The 24,647-nt window shown below is 37.6% G+C and overlaps 1 protein-coding gene across 2 annotated transcripts in view; it reads right to left on the minus strand.

Moving 5' to 3' along the window:
* Positions 1 to 422: 422 nt before the first annotated feature.
* rnf216 (ring finger protein 216) overlaps positions 423 to 24,647 on the minus strand; it is a 43,205-nt gene continuing 18,980 nt past the window's right edge. For both annotated transcript variants that reach the window (XM_066689145.1, XM_066689146.1), the window contains exons 14-17: positions 7,059 to 7,156; positions 5,666 to 5,888; positions 3,310 to 3,379; positions 423 to 3,007 (exon numbers count right to left, since the gene is read on the minus strand). In XM_066689145.1, coding sequence (XP_066545242.1) covers positions 2,688 to 3,007; positions 3,310 to 3,379; positions 5,666 to 5,888; positions 7,059 to 7,156 — 711 coding nt within the window. In that variant the 3' untranslated portion in view covers positions 423 to 2,687. The remainder of the gene's footprint in view (positions 3,008 to 3,309; positions 3,380 to 5,665; positions 5,889 to 7,058; positions 7,157 to 24,647) is intronic.

The raw sequence follows: 24,647 nt of genomic DNA on the forward strand, positions 1-24,647 counted from the left end.
AGGAAGGTATATGCCATTCTCTCTTCTGGAGAAATTGAGATTTTGTTTGCTCATTCCTTGTCTTGCAGTGATCGATATTTACGGTCTCTCACCCTTTGTTAAACTGCCTTTTCTCAAGACTTGGACACAAGATCACAGATGGTGGGGGATGATTAATGATTTCTTGCACGAAGATGCATCTGTCGGCAGCAGCACACATACACTACCCCCACCTCCATTGTGATCCCTTCCTCAGTCTTTCACTTTCCTAGTGCTCCTTGCAGGCCACCATACCTCAAAAATCAAGATTTAACGATCAAAAGAACATATTAAAAACATGGTAAATCACAATTAAGCAAATCTGTCTTCTAATCTGCATTTTCAAGAGAGTGAAAAGGAAACTAAAGTTTCTGTAAGACAATAAATATAAAGCTGCACAAATGTTATTTGTTACAAATTTATTTTAAACACAATTCTATTGAACAATGTATTAAAAGGCATTACTTATGGTTCCCATGTCTCAAATTACAGTTCTGTTCCACTCAAGGTTGTGTGCATATTCTACAGACTAGAGATGAGTGCATTTCATTGCTTCTCCAAAAAACTAAAAACTGAAAACCTGAAGAATCTTCAAAAACAACACTTTATTTACAAAACCCACGTGACATTTTGTAATTTAACAGTGGAACAGTAATGAGCCAACACACCCTGAAAAATTGTACTTAAAATCACATGCGTCTCTCAATTTAAAGTGTGCAAATGGTGTAGTTTTAAGGCAAATCCTAAAGAACGCTGCTCAGAGTCCTGTGTATGTGACATACCGGGACACTAATTTAGCACAGCAAGGAAGTATATATTAAATACACTAAAAGTAAACAATGCTGACTTTCAACCTCATCCCTGAAGAAACTCTGATGAGAAAGGTATCGCAAAGTCTTACTGGCAGAACTCTGGATTCTGATTGGGTACTGTATTATTAAAATGAAAAAACGACTGTAGAACACAAACCCTAAAACTAAGAACAGTGTGACTAGTTGCTAGAGAATTTGAATTGTTAACAGTTAATATTGAGTAAGTGATTTATCATTTGTTGGTAAAAAAGGGGACTGGAGATGGACTTCCAAAGCTTCCTAAGCTGGTAGCTACTTCCTGGCAACCCAACTTTCCCTGTGTTTGAGACTGAGATGCTACTTAAACTGCCTTTACTGGGAATGTGGTGTGGTAACTCATCTTTGTGAATATATTATTTTGTCATCTTATTTTAGAACTCCAGTGAGCACCATTCATTCTGAAAATGTTGTGGTTTTGGTACCATTTTTTGTTTCCTTCCTTTCATCCCTAATATCTGTGCTTTGGGCTGGTCAGCATTCACTGAAGGTGTATTTTGTGCTCTGTAAGATTGTAAAGAAAAGAAATGTAGACAATTTACTGGACTCAGCTGGGCTTTACAGGACAGACATCAGGGTGAACATTTTTGTTGTTCAAGCTCTGTGGGGAAAATAGTACAAAATAACACCACAGGGGTAAAGCACTTCTCCTTTGTTTTAAAGCAGACTTTTCTTGTAACAGTTTTGTACTTAATAAAACCTAAAACTTCAAAGGTCTGAATTCCAGCATTTAAATGGAGGTATTTAGATCCACTACTCAGAATCAAATCTAAAATTGTATTTGCCATCTCTTCATGCCCTGCCTAAGTGTGTAAAAATTTAAAATGTTGAGAATCAGTTGAAGATGGTTTTATTGCACTGTAACACAATGTTAGTTTCCACGTATGCTTTACAACTTATGTTAGCAGCATTATATGATTTTGACGTGCAAGCTCTTGATAAATGAAATAGGTTAAAAAAAGGTTTGTTGCGGTTTACGCATGTGTTTGGGGACAGAAATATTCTACCTTCATCAACACTGTAAGCAAAATAATAAAAGGCATGAAGGAAAACTAAACCCCCTGTCAAATATATATACTTTAGGTTTAAGATAATTAAAGTGTCATTCTAAAACTTCAACTGAAAAAACTGACTGGACCATGATTGCACCTCCTGGAAGCACACTTGATGTTTCCTAAAAAAAAAAAAAAAAGTAATATTTTTTTCTTCTTTCTCGTAAAAATGTTCATTAAATTCAAGCAGTGAGCGCTTTAAGGGAGGCTTTTTACTTAGGAAGTTTCCTGAAATGGTTGTTTTACATGTGAATTGTTAATAGCCAGGCCTGAGTTATTGAAAGCGTGTAGATTTTGTCTCTCTGCTTCTGGCAGGTTCACCATTTAAGCCATTTTGGTGCCAAAGTCAAGATGTCAAAATCATAAGCCAAAGGGGACAGAAAGAAACCAACAGAACATCTGATGAGATACACAACACAGTCCTCCCTTGATTTAAGTTCCAGTAATGTGGCCGCCCACATTCTTTGCAAGAATCATCTGTAACCTTAGAGGTTTTGAAGAACTAGCCTACACTTCCATTTTTTCATCCAGAGAAATGATCCATTGCAACCATACATTTTCACAATTTACCAAACCCAGCCCCCCCTTCATAAAAGAAAAAAACAGTACATTTGTCCTGAATTTTCTATGAGTGCCTTTCAAACTCTTCCTCCACTGGCATCCATACGGTGGCCACCCTGACAGAAGAGGCAGGACCCTGCTCTTGTTCCCTTGGCTTGACAAAGGCTGATTTCCAGCAACCTTTGGTGTGGAACAAGAGCCCAGATCTTTACAAAGGCCTGAAGAAGGGATGGTGGGGTCCATAGTGCATAGGCAAATTGAAATCCAAGTTTAAGTTTGGGAGCTCAAAGTTCACTGGAAGGTTTGGCAGTGGAGGGACGTAAGGAGCAGGAATGGGCTGGACGTGAATGGGCATGTTCATGGGCTGGTGGGGGAGGTGGGGTAACATCCGTCGGGGCAGCAATGGCGGTGCATGGAAAGGGGGGTGGGGGGGTGGCTCCAGGTGAACTTGGACTCCTGGTTCTACAGTGCGGGGCACCTTGGCTGGAGTCACCTCCACGGGAGGGCCCACTCGCTTTACTGTATTCTCTGTGGGAACATCAACAACAAGGGTGAGTCTGGCAGGGCTGTTACTCCGGTCAACATACATTGATGCAGTTATACATTTCTTCAAGCATACGGTAAAAGCCTGGGTTATCACTTTAGTTCAGAGGCACAATTTCAATATCTTTGATTTGCATGGGAAAGGGTGTTGATACCATCAATCAATTTAAACTTCCTGAGAGATGGCTCATCTTCCTGGTTGGCAGCATCCTGTGTATTCTGAATATACAACTCACAAACTCACAAATGTAAATTTTGTGATTTAGGTTTGATCGTTTGAGACTTACCCGTGTTCTTCTTCCTTAATTCCTCTTCTGCCTCCTTCTGAATATCCTGAATTATTCGTTCATCATCTTGCTGCACATAAAATCCACACAGTAGTCAAATAAATTTCAGTGTTGATTAAAATATTCTTCAAAATAACAATTATAATTACATTCCATTACATATGACACGAAGTTCAAAAGCATCATTAACAGATGGGGGAGGTCCATCCCCCCCCAAAAAAAAATCCAAGTGGATCCATGTGGATATTATTTATTTTTTATAATCTGTACCAAATTTGCTTAACTACTTGAGATTTGAGAGCTACATCTCTGTTCAATTGCTAATTGCTGCCTAACCGAACCAGCAGTTTGATCATCCTGTTGCAGATTACAGAACATATGTTAAACCAAGGGATGATGGGACACTAGCCAGTAAAACAAGCAAATAATAAACAAGGCAGTATGGCACAGCAGCATTAAATCATTTGCTCTCCAAACCTAGGACTTCAGTAAAGGTCTAGGTGCAAATCTGGCTCGGGCAGTGGAATGGGTTTGGTAGTCTCAGTATCCCTATTCCTATCAAAGTGAGTCACAGGCAACAGCAGGAGTTCCACAGGGAAAAAAGGCATTACGTTACTCAGTAAAGAAATGAGTTATGAGTCAGAATATAAGAAACATAGGAACATCAGCATGTGGCGTCCTCTTGGATTCCACTGTCTAAGGTACATTTAAAATAGTCTGTTTAAAATGTTCAGTGCAGATTTTAAATTAAAAAAATCAGAACCACACATTCAACATCAAGCACGTTGAAGACATGTAAAGACTTGCTCATTCCTCAAGGCAAAATTAATTGAGAATGATGAAAGAAATCCTACCACACTATTAATTTCTTAATTGGGAACTCTTTACAAAGGAGATCTGCAGTTGGAAGCCATTCATAGAACAATACTGGCTTTTGCAAACACTGCTGGCAAGTGGCCACATGAATAGTAATCCATCAAAATTTAATTACAGTTCTACAGGGCTGAGAAAGTTTTAGTAAGAACTTGAAATAATGTCCCAGCTGACATCATGAGTGGATTAAACAGGAGTGATACATCTGCTCAAGAATAACCAGGATGTGATGTTTATTAAAATCAATAGCAGCTGAGTTTTTCCTTAGTTATCCCTTAAATATCATTTTCCTGAATCTTGTAGCTACTGACATTTTCAGTAGATCAGTATATATGGGTGCTGGTTCAGATCAATTGCATCAGCAGTGCGATAATCTTTTACATCTTAAGCTCAACAGAATCCAGACTCTGTATGATGCACTGTAGCTGTAAGTGATCATCGCCTGTAGTGGACCACACTACTGCCAACAATATTCCTTGTGGGGATTGGATAATTCCGTGAGCACTAGCCTACATTGTGAAAGAAGCTATAAGGAAAGGTTTTAAAAAAATCTGAAGAGAATGAAAAATGTGGAATGCCACCTATACCCCATTTTTAAATTAACAGGATGTATGGACAAATGGATGTATGGACATATTTAGAACTTTCAGCCTTTATATTGTGAGGCATTTCTTCCACATATTTAAAAAACTATTGTTTTTGTAGATATTACATTATTATTCTAAATGTTCTCCTTTTTGCTTCCCCCCCATAACCAATTGCAATTACACTGAACAAGGCAAAGACAACTGCCATCATGACAAAGTTATCCCACAATAGCCTCTCCCACACTAGTGCATTGGCAGATTGGGTTTCACACACTAATGTTTTGCATTTGTTCCACAAGAAATTAAGTAGGAATTTCCCAGATGTATAACAGCAAGATACAACGACCGGATAGAGAACAGGACCCAGACCCGTGTTTGAGGAATGGGCTTTGGTAACAATCCCTTGTGAAACAGTAAATCAATTGGACCGTAAATAAGCCAATGCTAAAGTAATTCAACGGCAATATACAAAAGGTAAACTGATTTATATTCCTGTTGGCTTAAATTAACTTTAAAGCAATGCTGTTCTGCACAGAATCTAACAAAATCACCTCTGTAACTTGAACCCACTATCTTTCAATTCAGCTCAGTCCAAATGAAAGAGCTTTCTTAGACTGTACTAAATTATATCAAGGAGGTCTACCCACTGCTGCCTCCCTCAGGAATGAGAAATAAGTAAGTACCCAGCTTCTGGTGAAATATGAGGTTATATAAACATCTAGGCTAGTGCTTTTGGAGAGAAGCAGTCCTGGTGAACATGTCTAATTTATATATTTTTGAATTGTGAAGTCCTGCTCAGTGTGTTCACATTTCTGGACCTGAGCACCAGATCAGGGGTGATTGTTGTTCCACTTTTATCAGCTCAGACAATAAGTCATATTTGTATCTCCACTCACCGTGGGGTCTGTCCAGAGAGAGCACTTCTTGCAGTGGTGGCACTGCGCTCCTGGGGAGCGGGCATGCTGGCAGAAGTGGTTGTAGCCATTGATGGGCTCTCGGCAGAGGTAGCACATGTAGGCGCCGCAGCGACAGGACATTCGATTACAGCCTTCGGACTTCACCAAGCCAGTCGCACACTTGTGACATTTCCTCACACGGGCCGCTGTCATTTTCTCTTCACTAGCAGAACAAAACACAGACATGCAGCATTTACAGGATTGTCACAATTGTCATATTAAAAAACGTAATTGGGACACCAACCTTTTGTCATGTAAACACAAATGTAAATGTATTCTGAGAGTGGGTTTGTAAACTGACCTCAATATGTACTATGACTAGATGTACGCAAATTCCCTCGCCCTGTGTGCTATGAAAAAATCTGTGCATATGCAGTGCAAATGTCACAGGATTGCGTTAGTTTATGGAAAATGCAACATCATGTAAACGCATTAATAGACTTGGCATTGTTCTCTCTCATATGGTGGTACTTAAAGCTTTTGGAAAAACCCTTGAACAAAGCATCTGGAGTTCAAATTCAAGCATTTCATTTTCTGTTGATTCTCAAATTAACTTTTGGTTTAGTGCTTGAAGTTGCTTAACTTAAGCAGAATATAATGAATTGCATCTGCCTTTGAATGTTGTATCTACTGCCGGTTTGCCGATATTTGATAAATCTAGAGACTTTGCTTCTACTGCTCCTAGTTAAATTAGGACGTTTGAAGCTTTTCCTTTCTGGTTTGAAAAGGATGTACTGAAGGCACAGAGGACACAGTGGAAACAGGAAACGTGGTCTCCAGGCCAGCTGTATCCTGCCAAAGCACTGTCAAAGCTGCAGGAAGACAGAAAATGGGGCTATTTCCTATTCCGTTGTGTGTGAAAAATATCCAGTTAAAGTTTTGGCTGGTTTTGAGCCAATTCAGAGAACAATTCATCCATTTTAAAGGGAAAACAAATTTACAAAAAGCTATACCATTTTCTTGCTTCATATCTATATAATTTCTAAATTTCTTAAGAGAATTACCATATTTCATATTGAGTTGAGCAACTCAAAATGAACATATTTTAATAAACTGGATATCACTGTGCATCAATTTTATTTTTATTTTTTATTTATTTTTATTCTTAACACATCTGTGAAATACAATAAGAGCTCCACATCTGTATGGTTGAGAGCAGGTGTGAAAATGGCTCAGGAACAAACTCCCAAGGCAACAAAGGGTATACGCACTTTAGGTTTACGATCAAACAGTCAATTACATGAGAACTAAATAATGCATGTGCCTATAATACAAATGGCTTCCCCAGCCAAAGGAAGCACTCAAAATCAACAAAAAAGGACAACACACTTACAAAGCCACCCTGAGGCGAATCTCATCCCTCTCAACCACCTGCTCACACGACATGTCTGCATGATCCTTCCACAGTACCTGGCACTTCCGACAGGTTTCCTTCAGCAAGAAAGACCAAAAATGAAAAGTTCAAAATTAAACTCTTACATACATTTAATCTTCATTTGTCAATCTTGATTTATATGTGCATGCTCCATGATCCATCTGCCAGCAGTGGAAAGACACTTATGATACCCACAGGCAAACTGCTAATGGATCTCATCTGCTTTACTTAAGTGTACACAGAGTTCAGTTACAAGACTCCCAAATCAAGCTATTTAAATAAAATAAAGGGTGGCACCAAAATAAAGCTTTTTTGCAAAATACACAACCTGAAAAACAATGCAACTGCCCCAAACCACTGATTGTGAAGGTCTTAACTTCAAATTTAAATAAACTTGTGAAGTCTTAACTGAGTAGTAGTGGTTTTGCATAATACAACAACATTCATATGACCAAGGTTAAATGCTTAATTCAAAAACACTACGACCTTGGGAAAAGATTTTAGTGGGCTAATAGCCATGTCAAAACTGAAATTATTATGAACGGAGAATGAAACTATACCCAAGTGATTAAAATTAGGAAAAGGGCAACATACACAAGAAACGCCAACGTGTTTTGCATCATGTGCTCAGTTACCCGAAGATATACATTAAAAGATCCGGCTACTTCTTCATTATACATCAACAGCTGCCCCGTTGCCAGGAGACGCCGTTCCTTTTGTATTGTGTTTCAGTCCTATCAGCCTGAGATTTTCGGTTTCCCTTTATAAGACTGTTGTGGACATTTGTGCTCATTACATTCTTGGCTACCAGGTAAAATTGTGTGGTCTGAATCACCCGCTATCATTTCATGAAGCCGTGCGCACAACAAGAAAACATCACCCATCTCACATGCGCAGCCCTGCTTTGTCTACCAAATGACAATCCCCCAGAGAGAACATGGGTGCTCACAGTGTTCACTCAAAGCCAGGTTAAATCTGTAAATGTGTGTTGCCTAGTAACAACCTTGCACAATGGCGAGTAGAGAAGAATTTGAAATAATTCTTCTGAATATTCATAGCATTGACATACAACAGGCAAGAAGTAAGTATTGTAGATCTTTTGTCAAACACGAGCTGAAATACATTCTGACATTAGCTGGGATTCTACATCCACTTAAAGGTTCTCTGGTTGCAATGAAATGTATAACTTAAATGTATCCAAGTGTTTAATACATATACAACTTTGCAATTTGTACCTGTTACATAGTAGTTTTCAGTCATAGGAAAGAGATCTATAGTTCAAATTGATTAAAGATACAATAACATATGCGATTAACACAAATAAATCCCAGGATGACTACAGTTTGAAAGAGCATGTGTTAAGTTACTGTTAGAAAAAGTAGAGTCTAGGAAATAGGCTACCAGCAAGGCAAAGGCCTGTCCTGAACAGCCCTGGGGTGCTGGAGGAACAGTGAATACTGGATGCACGTGCTTTGATCAAAGCTTGTATACATGAGAATGCCAACTATATAGATTTGGACACAAACATTCGTACTTACATATACAACGCATAAAATATGCAATCGAAAATATATAGGGTGTGTAGTGTAAACTGGTATGTAAAGCGTGGCATGCATTCGTGAAAGCTGGAGCATGTTAACAAAAAAGGGATAAACAAAATCGGAAAACAGTGAAAGAGCAGCCCCTAGTGGAGAGAAAATAAAGTACAAGTAGCTACACAAATTATGACACTAAACCATGTTAGACTATGAAAGTAGCAGATTATAAAAATAATTCTTAAATTTATTGTAGAACACAAAAAACATACCTTTTGCCATGAGAATAAGGGTCCTATAAAAGACGCACAATATGTTTGGGAATTACTGCAACACGGTAACAGATTGACAGTTGTTGCATCTAATGGTGAATCATATCCTGTTGGCCATGTGACACGACTTCGCAAGCAGCATGCCTGAGGCACAGTGTGACATTCACAGCATAGCAAATAATTGTATTTTATGAAATGATTGCATTTTCAATAAATATAAGTGTCTGTCTTTGTTGGTTCCGGTAGGTGACCTTGGGAACACATGACCGACCGTGTGTGAACATTAAGTATTCCTCAGCTTATTTAGACTGGGCACTGCTCCCTAGTATAAATCTCAAGGATCCTCTTGTCTGCATCAATAAATAAGAGCTGAAGGAGCTTCTTAGCTGCTGGGGACACACTCTTTAGAGGCCAAAGAGTAAGGTGTGTATTCATCACTGAAGTACAGCACTCTGTGGATTGGTGCATGGCAGTCATTTCACACAAGCACCTCACTACGCAGCAGGTAATGAAGAAATGAACATCTAAAGCAATTTCATGAGGGGGTTGATAATCAGTTACACTGATAAACCTCTAACAGTAAACTTTCACCACACTGGGACATCCACGTCTGCAGCATGACTTTATCAGCGGGTCTCTCATCTAACTAGGCAGAAATGCTCATCATTCACCTCTCCACTGGCATTCATAGTTTAAAAAACATTTCCATGTCTTGATGGATTGCTGCTTCTAGGTCTTTCACACACTGGAGTTATCCAGTTACATTAAATCACTCACTGCCCATCCTATTTTACCTGGCATTTCATTCTCACGCTTTACCTGATGAGCACGCAGTGAGTCAGTTTCCTGAAGAGCTTATTTAAACAATGGATAAAAAACACTAGTGGATTAATTACACTAAAAGAGGTGTAAACTTTGTAAACTACAACTCAGTAGATTGGTTTTACTTTATTTTTAAATCTTCAGTGCTCTAACATGGCTTCTACAATATTTTGTTTATAAGTAACATTCATTTAAAAGTCTTTAGGCTGACCTATTACAATATTACCATCATCCAGTTCTGGTCCTACTGTGTTTTGTTCATCCTGAGCTCATGATCACTAATGCCCATCCAAACTATATTATTATAAATAACTATTAAAACGGGCATTACAGTTCCTTTATGCTCAATTGCATGCCTTTAAAGATCATGTGCATCTGCTCCACAGCATTCAAAGATCATGGTTATTTGGATAAGCACACAAATAACCAAGAAAAAACACAACACAAAACATTATAAATTGTATTGTACCTTACAGAATTCCTCCGATTCAAGTGAGCGATGTCAATGACCAGGTAATGGAGCCCATGAGGAAACTTCCTCATATGGGAGTTTCCAATGCAACCAAATAACCACCTGAATCTGTGCTTTATTACTAGGTAATCTTTAGAGTTATCATCGACAGGTTTCAGAGTGCAGACTTTTACAAGTTGAGGACAGACTGAACTCAATTCGCTTTGCTCAATGTCTTGGAAACAACAGACAAAGAGAGGTACTTCTGAATTCAGATAAGAGTCTGATGAAGACTCTGGTTGGAATAAAAAACAGATGAGAAAATGGCTGCCCAGGATTAGGAGGGGAAACACCCTGACCTGCACTCTCTTCCACACTGCAGATGTGAAAGAACCCTTAAACAGATGCCAACACTGAATGCCAGAGCTGCACTGTAAAAGAACAATCTATGTTTTGACAGTCATGGGGGATCCTGACTGCTTCATGAAAGTAGGTCAGATCAAATTTTGACAACTATGCTTTCTAACCATACAGAAGAGCAATATTTCTTGTTGAAATCACAGAGAGGGTGTTTAAATGGATATAAAAATAACCCTTATGAACAGCAAGTGTAAAGTGACAGTTTTGTGTCAGTGCTCGTTTCATTGGAGGCAGTGGGAGTGTTTCAGAAAGTGGTTTTACATAAAAGCATTAGGAAGCCCAGCCCACACCATGGGAACCTGAGCTAATGCAGGGAGAAAGAGCACCACTTCAGATCACTAAAGATTTTGTTGTTATCTAGTCACACAGTTACACAATTTACAATACGGAATTGAATTAATCTGCATTGCCACTTATCTATTGATTAGCAGTTGCAGTGTCACACACTTAACTGGAATTTTATTTTTTTCTAGAATGAATCGGTGTTAAACAAACTGACAATATATCATTGATATATTGGTCGTTAGTTGAAACTTCTTTATTAAACTGAATTGAAATAACTGACAAACACTGTCAAATGAATGAAGAGAAAACCTTCACTTATATATGAAAAACACATTTGCCTTCCAGAATTACACATAGGATGGAAAGGTTTTTTTTTTTTTTTTTTTTATTAATAAAATGTATAACTAAGCAAAGGTAAAACCTAAGGGTTTTAAAATATTTTTTTTAAGTAATACATAAGCTTCAAAACTGCTCACAAGAAACAAAACAGGAAATGCAGTTGTCTCACATTGAGAGCGAGAGACGGGCCATGCCACATAGGGCTGACTGATGCCGAACTCACTATGCATCACCTTTTAACTTATATACGCAGCTAAAAATAAAACTGACACATCTGTGATGCAACCCTGCCGAGACCACGTGCACAACCCTGACTTTAGGAACAGCTCTTTAACCCAGACCAATGAAAACCTAGCAGGGTTGGGTTTTACTTCCTGGGCCCGAGGCTATGAGCTAACAAAGCCCTAAGAACAGTGCTGATGAAGAAACCAAAAATTGGAATGGCAGCAATTCGACCTTTCAAAACCAACTTTGATAACCAAGTAGTATGCAATTTTACCTTGAATTTAACAATGTGTACCTTGCTTGCATGGAAGTGTACCATACTCATGAGCTTTCCTGTCCTTTTTTATGATACAGCCTTCATGGATACTTTTAACACAAAACACAAAAAAGTATTCTTATTTTATAAAAAGTGAATTCAGAATCTATCAATTGGGACAAATATTCTCCATAAACAAAAACCCTCCTCACATACTTTATTTTGTGTGAATGCAAGAAAACAAAGGGGGGTCTGGAAAGGAGAATAAAAGGTGTTCCCTATTTAAATGTATAAAACTGAAACTAATAAAAGTGTAAGAGCCTGTGGAAAACTACTGAGGCAAATGCTTTTACTATTAAGAAACTTCTGGGCTGTAACACATGAAAAAGGCTTTTACTATGTCAACGCCCACAGTGTTACCCCCTCCCATCCCCCACCCCCACATTCAGTAAAAAAGAAAAGAAAAAAAAGAATGGAAAACATTTGTCTTCTGCTGGAATGGAAATTTCACTTGGAAGGTAATGTTTTTAAAAAGTGGTTAAAGCCACTGACCTGGTTTACTGACTAGTGAAGTAAAAACTATACAGAAAAGGGGGAGCGGTACTGAACAGCATTATTGTACTGAACAAACTCTCACAGCTTCCAGGTATATCCCAATGTGTACAGTGTGGTGAATGTAAGGATTTACATTTCGCATCATGTGGTTGAACAAAACCACAATGTATTTTGGTGTGTTACAGATTAAACTATAATAAAAGAAATATGAAAATATATATGTATTGTTGAAAGGGAAAATCATGATTTGGAGAAAAAAAAAAAAAAAAAAGCAGAAACTACATTTAGTTTCAACATGTGCCTATTTCATTTGTTCATAAATGAAAAGGACAAAATAAGACAAGTAGTTACTCCAACCAGAAGAGTATTAGTGATCCCAGATTTATTTCCTGTTTTAAGATACTCTGCACAATTCAGAGGGAGTCTGCCATTTATAACAAGGACAGTTGGGCTCTGCCGATTGGTCAAGCACATGAGTCATGTGACAGAAGCAAGACACATGAAATGAAGAGGTTGTAAGTGGTTTCAGCTCAGATATAAATAAATTCAGAGGCAAGCAGGGGAATGAGATGTAGATATTGGTTGTGCTTAAAAATAACAAATGCTACTAACACTAATAATATTCTTACAGACTATAAGACGTTCTTTAGCAAACTACTGACCACAGACTTGTTTTGGCAAGGCTTATGATAATGCACAATTCTTGCACTGCATTTAGCCTAGGTTATTTACACAAAATGTTACACTTGCGAGAAAAGAAACTTACCTTTCTTGATTAATGCGGAATTATAGAAAATGTAAGTTTAGATTTTAAACATCATCACCTAGCTCAAAGAACAAGCACAAAGATGTTTTATTTATTCTCAACCAGTAGCCCACTAAAGGTCTCATGGTTCTAGTTAAAAAGCTATATTTAACTTATACTGCAGAACAGGCCATTTGCCACACTTCAAAATTGTAATGTTTCATGTAGTAAAATCTAAATTATAGTGATTTTTGGTTTAACAGTTAAACAGTATTTCAGGTTGCATTAACATGTTAGTACTGTGGTTGTAGTTAGGACTCAATCCTAGGTGGGGGATGCTGCTGTACCCTTGAGCAAGGTACTGTACTGAGATTGCTATGTGATATACTGAAATGTTCTAATTAAAATAATTTCTTTTCAGAAAAGCTGCTTCCTCAGAGAGCTTAGAAGCACAAAGACAATGGAAAATTCACCCCCAGAATTCCCCCAACCCAACCCAATCCACACACAACTGTTTTAATTCACCATTGACAATTCCTCAATGTCTTCGTTATTTATCCTTCAGTAAGAGATCAATAGCTTTACTATAAGATCCAATCTATGGTGCAGGTGTGTGCCCCAGGAACACAGGCCGAACCCTCTTGACATTCCAGTGTAAATTATTGGAGCCCCATGACAAGGGGCTCAGGACATGATTTCACTATGAGAAGTACATCCAACCCTGTCAAAAGTAATCGGGATAGACATTTAGGAACTACTTTCTAAAATTAGACTAAGCCTGAAAACAATGTCAGCTTAATAACCCAAGGCCTTGACTAAGGTGCTCCGTAATGCCAATATCAAACATTCGACAGTATCACCCAAACCTTTTCTAGTTGAAAAATAGGATTCTACACTATTGGCCTTTATTGCGATACTGACCTACCCAGGCTGCATGTCTGGCTTTAGGTGTTTGCTGTTGCAGTATAGAGTACAAATCAAACATGTGTAAAATTCCAAATAAGGAGACAGCAGGACTTATTCCAAAGCAGGACAGCAGTAAGAGCATTTAGGTAGTTAAGCAACCTTTGGTTATGGACATTATTTCAAAAAGGAACATTAAAATAAAATAAATCCCACAGCTATGGACAGCTGGCGTCTTTAATGCAGCTCACCAGCACTAGTCTCAAGCACTTGCAGGAAAGCTGAGCTAAAGCTATTCCAGTGCCCTGCATGGAAGTACTCAAACCATTTAAATGAAGACACTGCATAGGCCCACTTCTTCAGCTAGCTGGACCTGCACAAGGGATATGCAACACTCTCAAGCATAGCCAACCTGCTCTCTCACTGAGTCGCTCATCCTCCTGTGTGTACAGCTCCAATGAGGCAACTTGATATGCTGAGGAGAGGGTTATAGTCTGGTGTTCCCAATATGGCAGTACCAATACCAACATTATCTGACAGTTTCTCAAGAGTTGCCTTAAGCCTCGTACTGGGTGGCGATAAAAAGGACAGTATTTTACAAAGCTTTTAAAGGACTCTTGAACTCTAATGATGTATGCAATTATGTTCTGAACCTTCTGAAAGTTGTGCTTATGGGCTGTGACTTTAGGGCCAAGCAAAAAAATACTGCACAGAAAAATAAACGATCTCACTTCATAGTTATTCTAAACAAAAGCTTGTGGTGTTGAAGTCAAGCATGCTCAATGAAATAGCAAACAAAGTGAGATTTACGATTCTGTTTTCTTTGGTGCTAGTTTAACTGTATTTGGTTTTAGTCCTTTAGCCATTAGTCACATGCACATAGTGGTGGAACAGACTGCAGACTGTTTTTTTCTTTTAAGAGTCCTATTGCTTTGAATATAAAATAAAGCCACAAACTGCCCCGATGAGCTGCTCTTACACACAACAGATAATTGCAAATGCGATGAAATATTGACTGAAATATTACTGCACATTTTTCCAGGAATTCCCAAGAGGCTTCGATCATATTTTGACCTTAAAAATGTGCAGGATATTTTTGCTTATTGTAATTACAAAAGATGACCAATTAATATGACCAATATAAATATGCTGTGTTTTGTCATGTGCGTCTTGTTACTTATCCTAACACCATATGGCAGCAAAAACACAAATTTAGCTTCAGCCAATTAATTAGTTTCCTTGTTAAGGCTTTATGAGAATATACATATGCTACTAGATGTGTTCTAAAAAGAAACAGGATGACAAAAGCAACCCATAGTTCTTTAGAAATCTAAATCTTAAGGTTTTGTTAAAACAGGCCAACCCTCCACCCTGATCACTTTACCAGTGGGGAAAAAATATTCCAGCTTTTGAATTTGCAAAGCATTATTATACTTTTGTTTTTGGTCAACCCCCCTTCCCCCCACTGGAAGGGGTTGTCAGTCAGGTTGAGAAGTAATATAAACTACATGCAATTTCTGTGAACTTTTAATAACTAGAGCACAGAAGCAAAAAAGGAAAAGGGAAAAAAAAATTAGCCATGTCTCCCGCTACCAGCTCCTAGTGTTCAATAAAGAGAGATTCTGCAATGTATTTTGCTTCAGAGTGAAAGTGCTCAGCAGGATACATGCCTAATGATAAGAGATTATGTCAGCCTGCCAGTATTTGGAACAGTGAAAGCAAAAACAAGAGACAGTCTTGAGGGAAAACAAGTAGAGCAACTCTGAATTTCAGTTCAGTTAAAAACCAATGTTAAAACCAGTTAAAACCACATGATCACAATGCAGCCCTCCTTCAGCCAGTATATTTATACACAGGCTAACATGCCATCTTACAATATGATCATCAGTCTCCTGAACAAGAACATTTCAAATACAACTCAAGACTTCCACAGAAAATGACGATATTTGTGTTTGCATTACATTTCTGTAGAATGAAACCGCTAATGGGACTGGTTCTGCTTGGCACTATCGGTTTAGAGACAAGTCTGCCATTCCTAAACATTTTAAAAGAAATCAAGAATCTGCTGGACTCCAGTGACTTTGGGCGTTTTCAAACAAAAATAAATAAATAAAAATACCATTCTCAGTAACACTTATTTAAAGATGGTGGAAAAACCAGGCAGTTTACTTTTATACATGATCAGCTGATTTTACCTGCCGATTTGAAAGACTGCTGAAGAGAACTATAGACATAAGTTCTTGCATGTTCATTGCTCAGTCTCTCTAAATAATCATCCCTTTTACCGATTTCCAAAAATAATTGTGCTACTTAATTTATTGTATAGTACTCAATATTTTACCTTTTAGATTGTACAAACCAAATGGCTTGTGAAGCTGACGGTTAGGTAGATATGCCTCTGCAAAGACATACCATAAAAGTTTTAAATTTAAGCTGGTCTTAAAACTATTCAAGCTTTATTGTGATGAATGTAATTGAATTACAGTAACTCGATTAAAGTAATTAAATGTCAGTTACATTTTAAATTTAACCTAAATTTGCAAACTAGAATTGAACAGGCAAAAAGGTAATATACACTAAAGATTACCATTCCACATTCAATCAAAAAACATTAACAATTTTGTAATAAGACTCCAAAGTCTAATTTTACACAGCAGTATTCATGGTTTAGATTAACATTTATTTTAGTCATTATTAAACCTAATCAAATTACATTTGTACCTCTTATTGTTACAAGTTTGGAAAAGCTGTCTTGAATCAGTCTTGTAGTTCTGTATATGTAATGTATTTTAAATCAGATTCACTATAAATCAACTGCATACAGAGTATTCTTGAGGACAACATAATACGTTACATAAAAGAATTTTTAAATAAAGTGAATATTAAACATAAAATTGTACCTCACAAAATTTTAGCAACAACATTTAACCTGAGGTAAAGACACTGGAGTGAAAACAGCATGGTAGATATTAAGAATAATAAAATTACTATTAATCTAGAACGATCTTATAAATATGCCCCCTTTCTACATGTTTGGGGACAGAGTCCATGACTCTGCATATGACATGTGAATAAGGGGAATGTTAAATCCCAGTTGGGTTATATTAAGGATACTTTTCTTGGTATACTCAAACTGGCATTACTTCAGTATGTATGTCTTGCATGTGAATGATAAGAATGTCACTCATCATGCAAGAAATGGTCAAAGAACATGCTCTGAAGCATAACCAGACCATTAATGTTCTCCAGAACAATGATTCTACAAAATTACTTTTCCCTGTACCAGCCAGATGTTCACTGTGCTGTTGCTGAAAGATGTAATCTAGTTTAGTGTGATCAGCAGTCCCACTGGTTTGCCTGAGGTGAAAAACAAAAAAACAAAACAAGAAATGTACATATGCATACATATACAATGCCTTGCAAAAGTATTCAGATCCTCTCAGATTTCACATTTTGTTGCTTTAAAAAGATGGTAGTCAATCATATGTAATATACAAAACCAAATTCAGGTGGCAAGGATATTTCTGACAGACCAAAAGAGCTGTAATTTCATCTGTTCTTGATCAATGAACTGTAAACACACAATGATTTCCATCTCTTTTGGTCAACCATACTTTGTAGTCTCTAATTTGTTGCACTTGTAGGTGCATGTAGGGTTCTGTAAATCTGCATTCTTTGTTACAGTAACATCCACTGAACAGATCAATAGAATGTGCACTTGTTTTTAATTATTTACAATCCAAATAAAATAAGTAATATTTGCAGCTATGAAGGAACTTATTGCATTCAGATCACTCATTACTCTGTTAACTTCCTGTTATATCCACCTTTAGCTTTAAATCTTTATTATAAAATAAACAAAACAAAAATACTTTAATAGTATTGCTTGCTCTAGGTACTTTACTGAGTGGCTTCCCTAATTGAGGAAAGAGTGTCAGACATTTAAATACTGCTCTGCAGATTTCAGAGCCTTGTGAGAATTAAAGTGGTTTATAAACCTTGCATTTTAATACATCATGCACAGATTTGTAGAATTGTAATGCATGATAAAGCACAACTGTACAATGAATAGATTCACCACAAAAAACAAAGCAATGTCTCAGTGAATACCCAAACATTTTTAGTTTTGTTCAGTCTACATTGTGGGTGTGGTGCTGGCCTACTTTCAGATATGAGCAATTGAATACGATGCAGTGCGAATGGCTAGGCAAAAAAAGTAGGTCGCATTATGAAATCACTCCACACTGCTCAGATTTTATTCTGCGCATTCCTGATATAAGCAAGGGAATAGGCAGCAGTCTCTAATTGAAAATTGTATTCTGTTGATTCTTTGAAGTAACAGCCAAAGAAAACACTAATATCCCCCCACAACAATCTCCCCTTTACATTTATTCTTAATTTCCCCCTTTGCGTAGTGAGGGTAAAGTGATCTGTAATCAATGGCAGCTGTAGTCAGGGCCCAGAGAGCAGGCTGAATGGTGCATCACTACTGCCACCTTATGGCTTCTGAAACCTGTACACTGAGCACAAAGGCTTGCAAATAACCAATTACATTCAGATATAAGATGTATTCAGCATAAGATTTGCCTAAAAAGCATTATTGCTGTATTTATAAACTGAATTTTACCCAAACACATTCAAGCATAGAATCTGAGATATTAAACTTTCAGGAGATCTAAAAAAAAATATGATGGATGCAGAGAATATGCAATAGCTCGCAAGTAAAACAAATACTACTTATTGAATACTACTTACATTCGATATATTAATATATTGCATAGAAATGTGTAATTTTATACCGCATTAAGTCAAAAAAGGGCAGTGGCCAGCAGATGGGGACGAAAAAAAACATGTTTTGTGCATCATCCTAGTACATGTTTAAGTTGTCTAATTGCATGTGGCTCAGGTAGAGAACCTTCCATCCTGCAAATCCTGCTCCTGTTATCCCCCACCCCCACCCCCACCCCTCCACTGTAAAAAGCAAATGCATTACTTCTGCGACGGGTTGAATGATGAGAGCAGGATGTCTCCCGCTGCGTCATGGGAAATGAAAGATTCAAGGCACGTGCTCAGCAGGCCAGATCCTCCCACACAGAGGGGGAGGCGTTGGCATCTGCAGAAAACAAGCTGGGGTGGGGTGGGGGCTACTGGGCTGTGTAGCATGGGAGGGGCCCAAGACACAGCTGCACAGACCAGCACAAAGACTCATGTGACACTCTGCAATGCTACCCTCCAACCCTAGAAAGAAACCGCTTTGTTGTTGCATGTGACAAAAATCATACCCCCCTTGGAAAAGGGAAACCTAAGCAGTGAAAATCTACAATTTGTGTCACCAATGAAAACACATGCAAAACTGACTTGGTAAGTCTCTTAATTCCTCGTAGCAAATTAAGCTATAAATGAAAGTGTTGCTTTAGGTTTATTGTTCTATCACATTAGAAAGGGGAAAGGAGGCCATCCTGCTCTCTCCTTATGGTCTTCTGCTCAGATAATAATTATACAAAGTCCTTTCATTAACCATTCCTTGCAGTTAAAACAAATCCAGTTGGAATCATTTCCTTGCTTCCTGCCCATTTCAAGCTGTGTTGCAGCCCTGCCTGTAAATACCCCCAGACATTTGGCAAATGATCTGCAACAACTGTTTCTTATCAGTAACAAACATTGAAAGAGAAGAACGGAAAGTGTGTTTTTCTAAAACCACGTAGTATCCCAGTTCTTTACTACTCCCTATGCCTTTCATTTATATGTCTAGGCAACACTCTGAATTTCCCCTTTTCAAAGCATCACCACAGAATGCTTATGTCCATAATACTCCTGGGAGAGCAAATACCACTCTTGACAGCTGCTAGAGGGAATAAAGGGCCTTTTAATAAGATCTGGGACCAGTGTTTTAAAATGAATGCTCCCCTACCCAAAAGCAAATATTTTTTTGGGAAATGGGAGAATAGAAAACACACATGTATCATTAGGAGAATAAAATACAATTGATCTGGACAAGAAATTTGTCACTATCAGTTAATACTGTGCACTGACATAAGAGAAACTTAAAACAACCAAAACACTTATCTTCAAATAACTGGTAGAGGAAGGAATATAATGAGGAGCAATATGTAAATAATTAAAGAAAGTTGTAATAAAACCAAGGAAGGTAGTCACCCCGGACAAAGGTGTCTGCTAATAAATAAATAAATAAATATTATTATTATCATCATCATCAGGACAATAAATTGAGTTAAATAAATAAGTTCTACATACACTATCACAACCTTTGAAAGAGATCTAGCTCCACCATAAACAAATCTAAAATCTGATGGTTACTATATACTACAGTGAGGGAAAAAAGTATTTGATCCCCTGCTGATTTTGTACATTTGCCCACTGACAAAGAAATGATCAGTCTATAATTTTAATGGTAGGTGTATTTTAACAGTGAGAGACAGAATAACAACAAAAAAAATCCAGAAAAAGGCATTTCAAAAAAGTTATAAATTGATTTGCATGTTAATGAGGGAAATAAGTATTTGACCCCTTCGACTTAGTACTTGGTGGCAAAACCCTTGTTGGCAATCACAGAGGTCAGACGTTTCTTGTAGTTGGCCACCAGGTTTGCACACATCTCAGGAGGGATTTTGTCCCACTCCTCTTTGCAGATCCTCTCCAAGTCATTAAGGTTTCGAGGCTGACGTTTGGCAACTCGAACCTTCAGCTCCCTCCACAGATTTTCTATGGGATTAAGGTCTGGAGACTGGCTAGGCCACCCCAGGACCTTAATGTGCTTCTTCTTGAGCCACTACTTTGTTGCCTTGGCTGTGTGTTTTGGGTCATTGTCATGCTGGAATACGCTGAGGGAAGGAGGTTCTCACCCAAGATTTGACGGTACATGGCCCCGTCCATCGTCCCTTTTATGCGGTGCAGTTGTCCTGTCCCCTTAGCAGAAAAACACCCCCAAAGCATAATGTTTCCACCTCCATGTTTGACGGTGGGGATGGTGTTCTTGGGGTCATTCCTCCTCCTCCAAACACGGCGAGTTGAGTTGATGCCAAAGAGCTCCATTTTGGTCTCATCTGACCACAACACTTTCACCCAGTTCTCCTCTGAATCATTCAGATGTTCGTTTGCAAACTTCAGACGGGCCTGTACATGTGCTTTCTTGAGCAGGGGGGCCTTGCGGGCGCTGCAGGATTTCAGTCCTTCACGGCGTAGTGTGTTACCAATTGTTTTCTTGGTGACTATGGTCCCAGCTGCCTTGAGATCATTAACAAGATCCTCCCGTGTAGTTCTGGGCTGATTCCTCACTGTTCTCATGATCATTGAAACTCCACGAGGTGAGATCTTGCATGGAGCCCCAGACCGAGGGAGACTGACAGTTATTTTGTGTTTCTTCCATTTGCGAATAATTGCACCAACTGTTGTCACCTTCTCACCAAGCTGCTTGGCGATGGTCTTGTAGCCCATTCCAGCCTTGTGTAGGTCTACAATCTTGTCCCTGACATCCTTGGACAGCTCTTTGGTCTTGGCCATGGTGGAGAGTTTGGAATCTGATTGATTGATTGCTTCTGTGGACAGGTGTCTTTTATACAGGTAACGAGCTGAGATTAGGAGCTCTCCCTTTAAGAGAGTGCTCCTAATCTCAGCTCGTTACCTGTATAAAAGACACCTTGGGAGCCAGAAATCTTGCTGATTGATAGGGGATCAAATATGTATTTCAGTCATTAATATGCAAATCAATTTATAACTTTTTTGAAATGCGTTTTTCTGGATTTTTTTGTTGTTATTCTGTCTCTCACTGTTAAAATACACCTACCATTAAAATTATAGACTGATCATTTCTTTGTCAGTGGGCAAACGTACAAAATCAGCAGGGGATCAAATACTTTTTTCCCCTCACTGTATATGGTTGGTTGACCAATCATTTCAAAGTGAATTAGACCATTTTGAATGGGGTGAATAATAAGAAGGCTGTTATTTCAAGACTTGTTAAGTAAACCTCTCATTAGGGCTATTGTATTTTCAGAAAGTGATTCAACTTTACTTTTTTTTTTTTTTTTTTAATTCAGTCATGTTACATGTACTGTTATAAAAAACAAAAAATTAAAGTGGTTAGTCGATCATTCCAAATGCTGAAAAATAATGAATCAAGGGGGGAAAAAATACTGTCAGTTCCATCATGATTTTCAAAACATCTTCCATAGAATCTATGAACAGCACTTCAAGTAATTTACATTTGAATCCATAATATTGCCAGCCTTCATATATTTCTTCCTTCTGAATAACAAAACAGCAGCAGGAATGTATATGACTAATAGCAGAGTTTAATACAAATTGATACATTAAATCAAAACTTTAAAATCAGTTTGTTTTTCAAACCAATGTCAGACCCTGAAGCAAGGTGGCTTTGGAGATTATTTCACTTCATTTGAAGTGAAATAAACGTATAATCTTTATGTCAGTATTTCACTCTGTGCGCACCTGTTCAGTACATCAATATTCACCTTGTTGTGCCACTTGTACCACTAGAAAATGCACATCTGTTAAGGCACTTTCAGTGTAAACTTTTTCCATAACATAAACATAACACAACAAGCTAGGCTTCACTGTTGACAATACTTTACAACAGACGAGCAATCCACAGTATCTGCAGGTTTCAAAATGTCAAGAAAGGATATCCTGCATCCTCATCCTGGATGACATTATATGAACAGCTAAAAAATAACAAAATCAGACAGAGTAAACATGTATTTCTATAGGGAGGTGCCACATTGTTAGTAAAGGACAGTATAAGTTACACTTTCGGTTTCATCTGCGTTTTATACTTTCTGAATTTTCCAAGGGATAGCTGGGGAGGGGAGAGAGTATTATTATTATTATTATTATTATTATTATTATTTTTAATTTTATTATTATTTTTATTATCATCACACAAATAGGTGCTTACAAAAAAGCTTTTGCAAATCAACATCATGTAAGCCTTTAGAAGAATCGAGAATACCAGTTATTGTGACAATGCTATGTTACACACAAGATCCCCCTGAAGTAAATCACTATTTATGTGACTTCAATGGGTGTTTCACTGAAATAAATGAAAACTGGAGTCTTAACAACAGTCTTGGTCTAAAGTAATTTTTAACATAACCCTGCGTCAGACTAGATTATAAACAGCACCATTTGTTTGGAAAATAAGTGAAATCTACAACATGATAATTGAAGCAAAACTATTAATATTTCAGCAAATTCCACTTTTTTCACCAGTGTGTTACATTATAAAATAAAAGATACTGCTGGTCAAAATGATATCCTCACCTGGATAGATCTTATTGAAATTCAACAGAGAAAGGAATCAGAATATACTGATCTGGACAAAAACATGTGAAATTTCTCACCAACAGCTAATAAGGAAGAACTATAATGAAGTATTGATTTAGATTAAAATGTATTAACTTCTCTCCTCAAAACACACAGCACATTTCAACAGGGTTACTGTGGAGATCAGCACGTAATTCATTCTTTTTCTTCCAGTATAAATTTAGATGTACATGTCTGTAGGGTCGTTACATTTGGGGGGGGGGGGGGGGGGGGAACCTTCAGCTTTACAAGGAATGTTTTCTTACAGGAGGACCGACTGACAGCTGCCAAAACTCACCAAGACTGTTCCAAATTTGAAGTCCAGTACAATAAGTGAAACTAAGACTGGTAAATCTTGGTTATATAATAATATTGATTATTAATGTCCTGGTGTGAAGTCCCTGTTTGCTCATGACAAAAAAATAAATAGAGAAGGGCAATATCTGGAGGAATACAGTTGGACAAGCAATGAACTTAGTTCACTCAAGAGCAGATTAGCCGTAGGGGCCCGAGGCTAACGTTAGGATTCTATTGTACAGATTTGTATTAATACATGTACACGATTTACCCTTAAGGTGTCAAGGCTAATTGAGAAACAAAAACATAAAAAGAACCTTAACACAGTTAATCTTTGCAAACAAAATTTTACTTTAGGACCTATAAAAAGAGTTAAAATACCAATCACAAAAGTTAAAATTAAATAGACTAAAAAATAAAAATCAACTGAGGCAGAATTGGAAAGGCTATTGGAATGAAAATGACCATGAACTGCATTTCACTAAAACAAAAGCAACAGGTTGGAAATAGTTGGCGTGTCATTATTTCCCCCCCAATGCATCTGAGCTATAATTAATAAGCTCTTTCAACATCTTTGCAGCCTTTCTGGTAATCAAATAATTGATGTACTCAAACATTTGTATTTATATCCCAGCTTCTCATTCAGGAGAAATAAATAGAGCATAAATGTATCTGACAAAAACATGGAACACCTCACTAATTAAGTGACGGTTTGAATATATGCTGCCCCCTAGTAAACATTGCTTTCTCAAATGAACATTGAAAATGTAAAGTCATTGCAAGTCTGAGGCCTTCAACTAAAATGCAAACGCTTAAAAACTACCTGTACATTATTTGTTATTTATTAATTAGCAGATTCCCTTACCAAGGGGAGTTGTCCCAAACTACACACATTTCAAGAAACGGTAAAACCAGGAAATACAATATAAACTTCAGTTTAAAGTTAAAGTTAAAGTTAAACCGAGAGAAAAAAAAGGGATGGTAATGGTGGTATGTTTCAGGGGCAGTTAAGAGGTAGCTCAAGGAGAGCAGAAGTTACGACAGTTATTATTAATAACATGTGCATGGACATGTAGCACACTTTCCATTGCAGAGACCGG

The sequence above is a fragment of the Amia ocellicauda genome, chromosome 17, assembly GCF_036373705.1.
Source record: "Amia ocellicauda isolate fAmiCal2 chromosome 17, fAmiCal2.hap1, whole genome shotgun sequence".
NCBI lineage: Eukaryota > Metazoa > Chordata > Actinopteri > Amiiformes > Amiidae > Amia > Amia ocellicauda.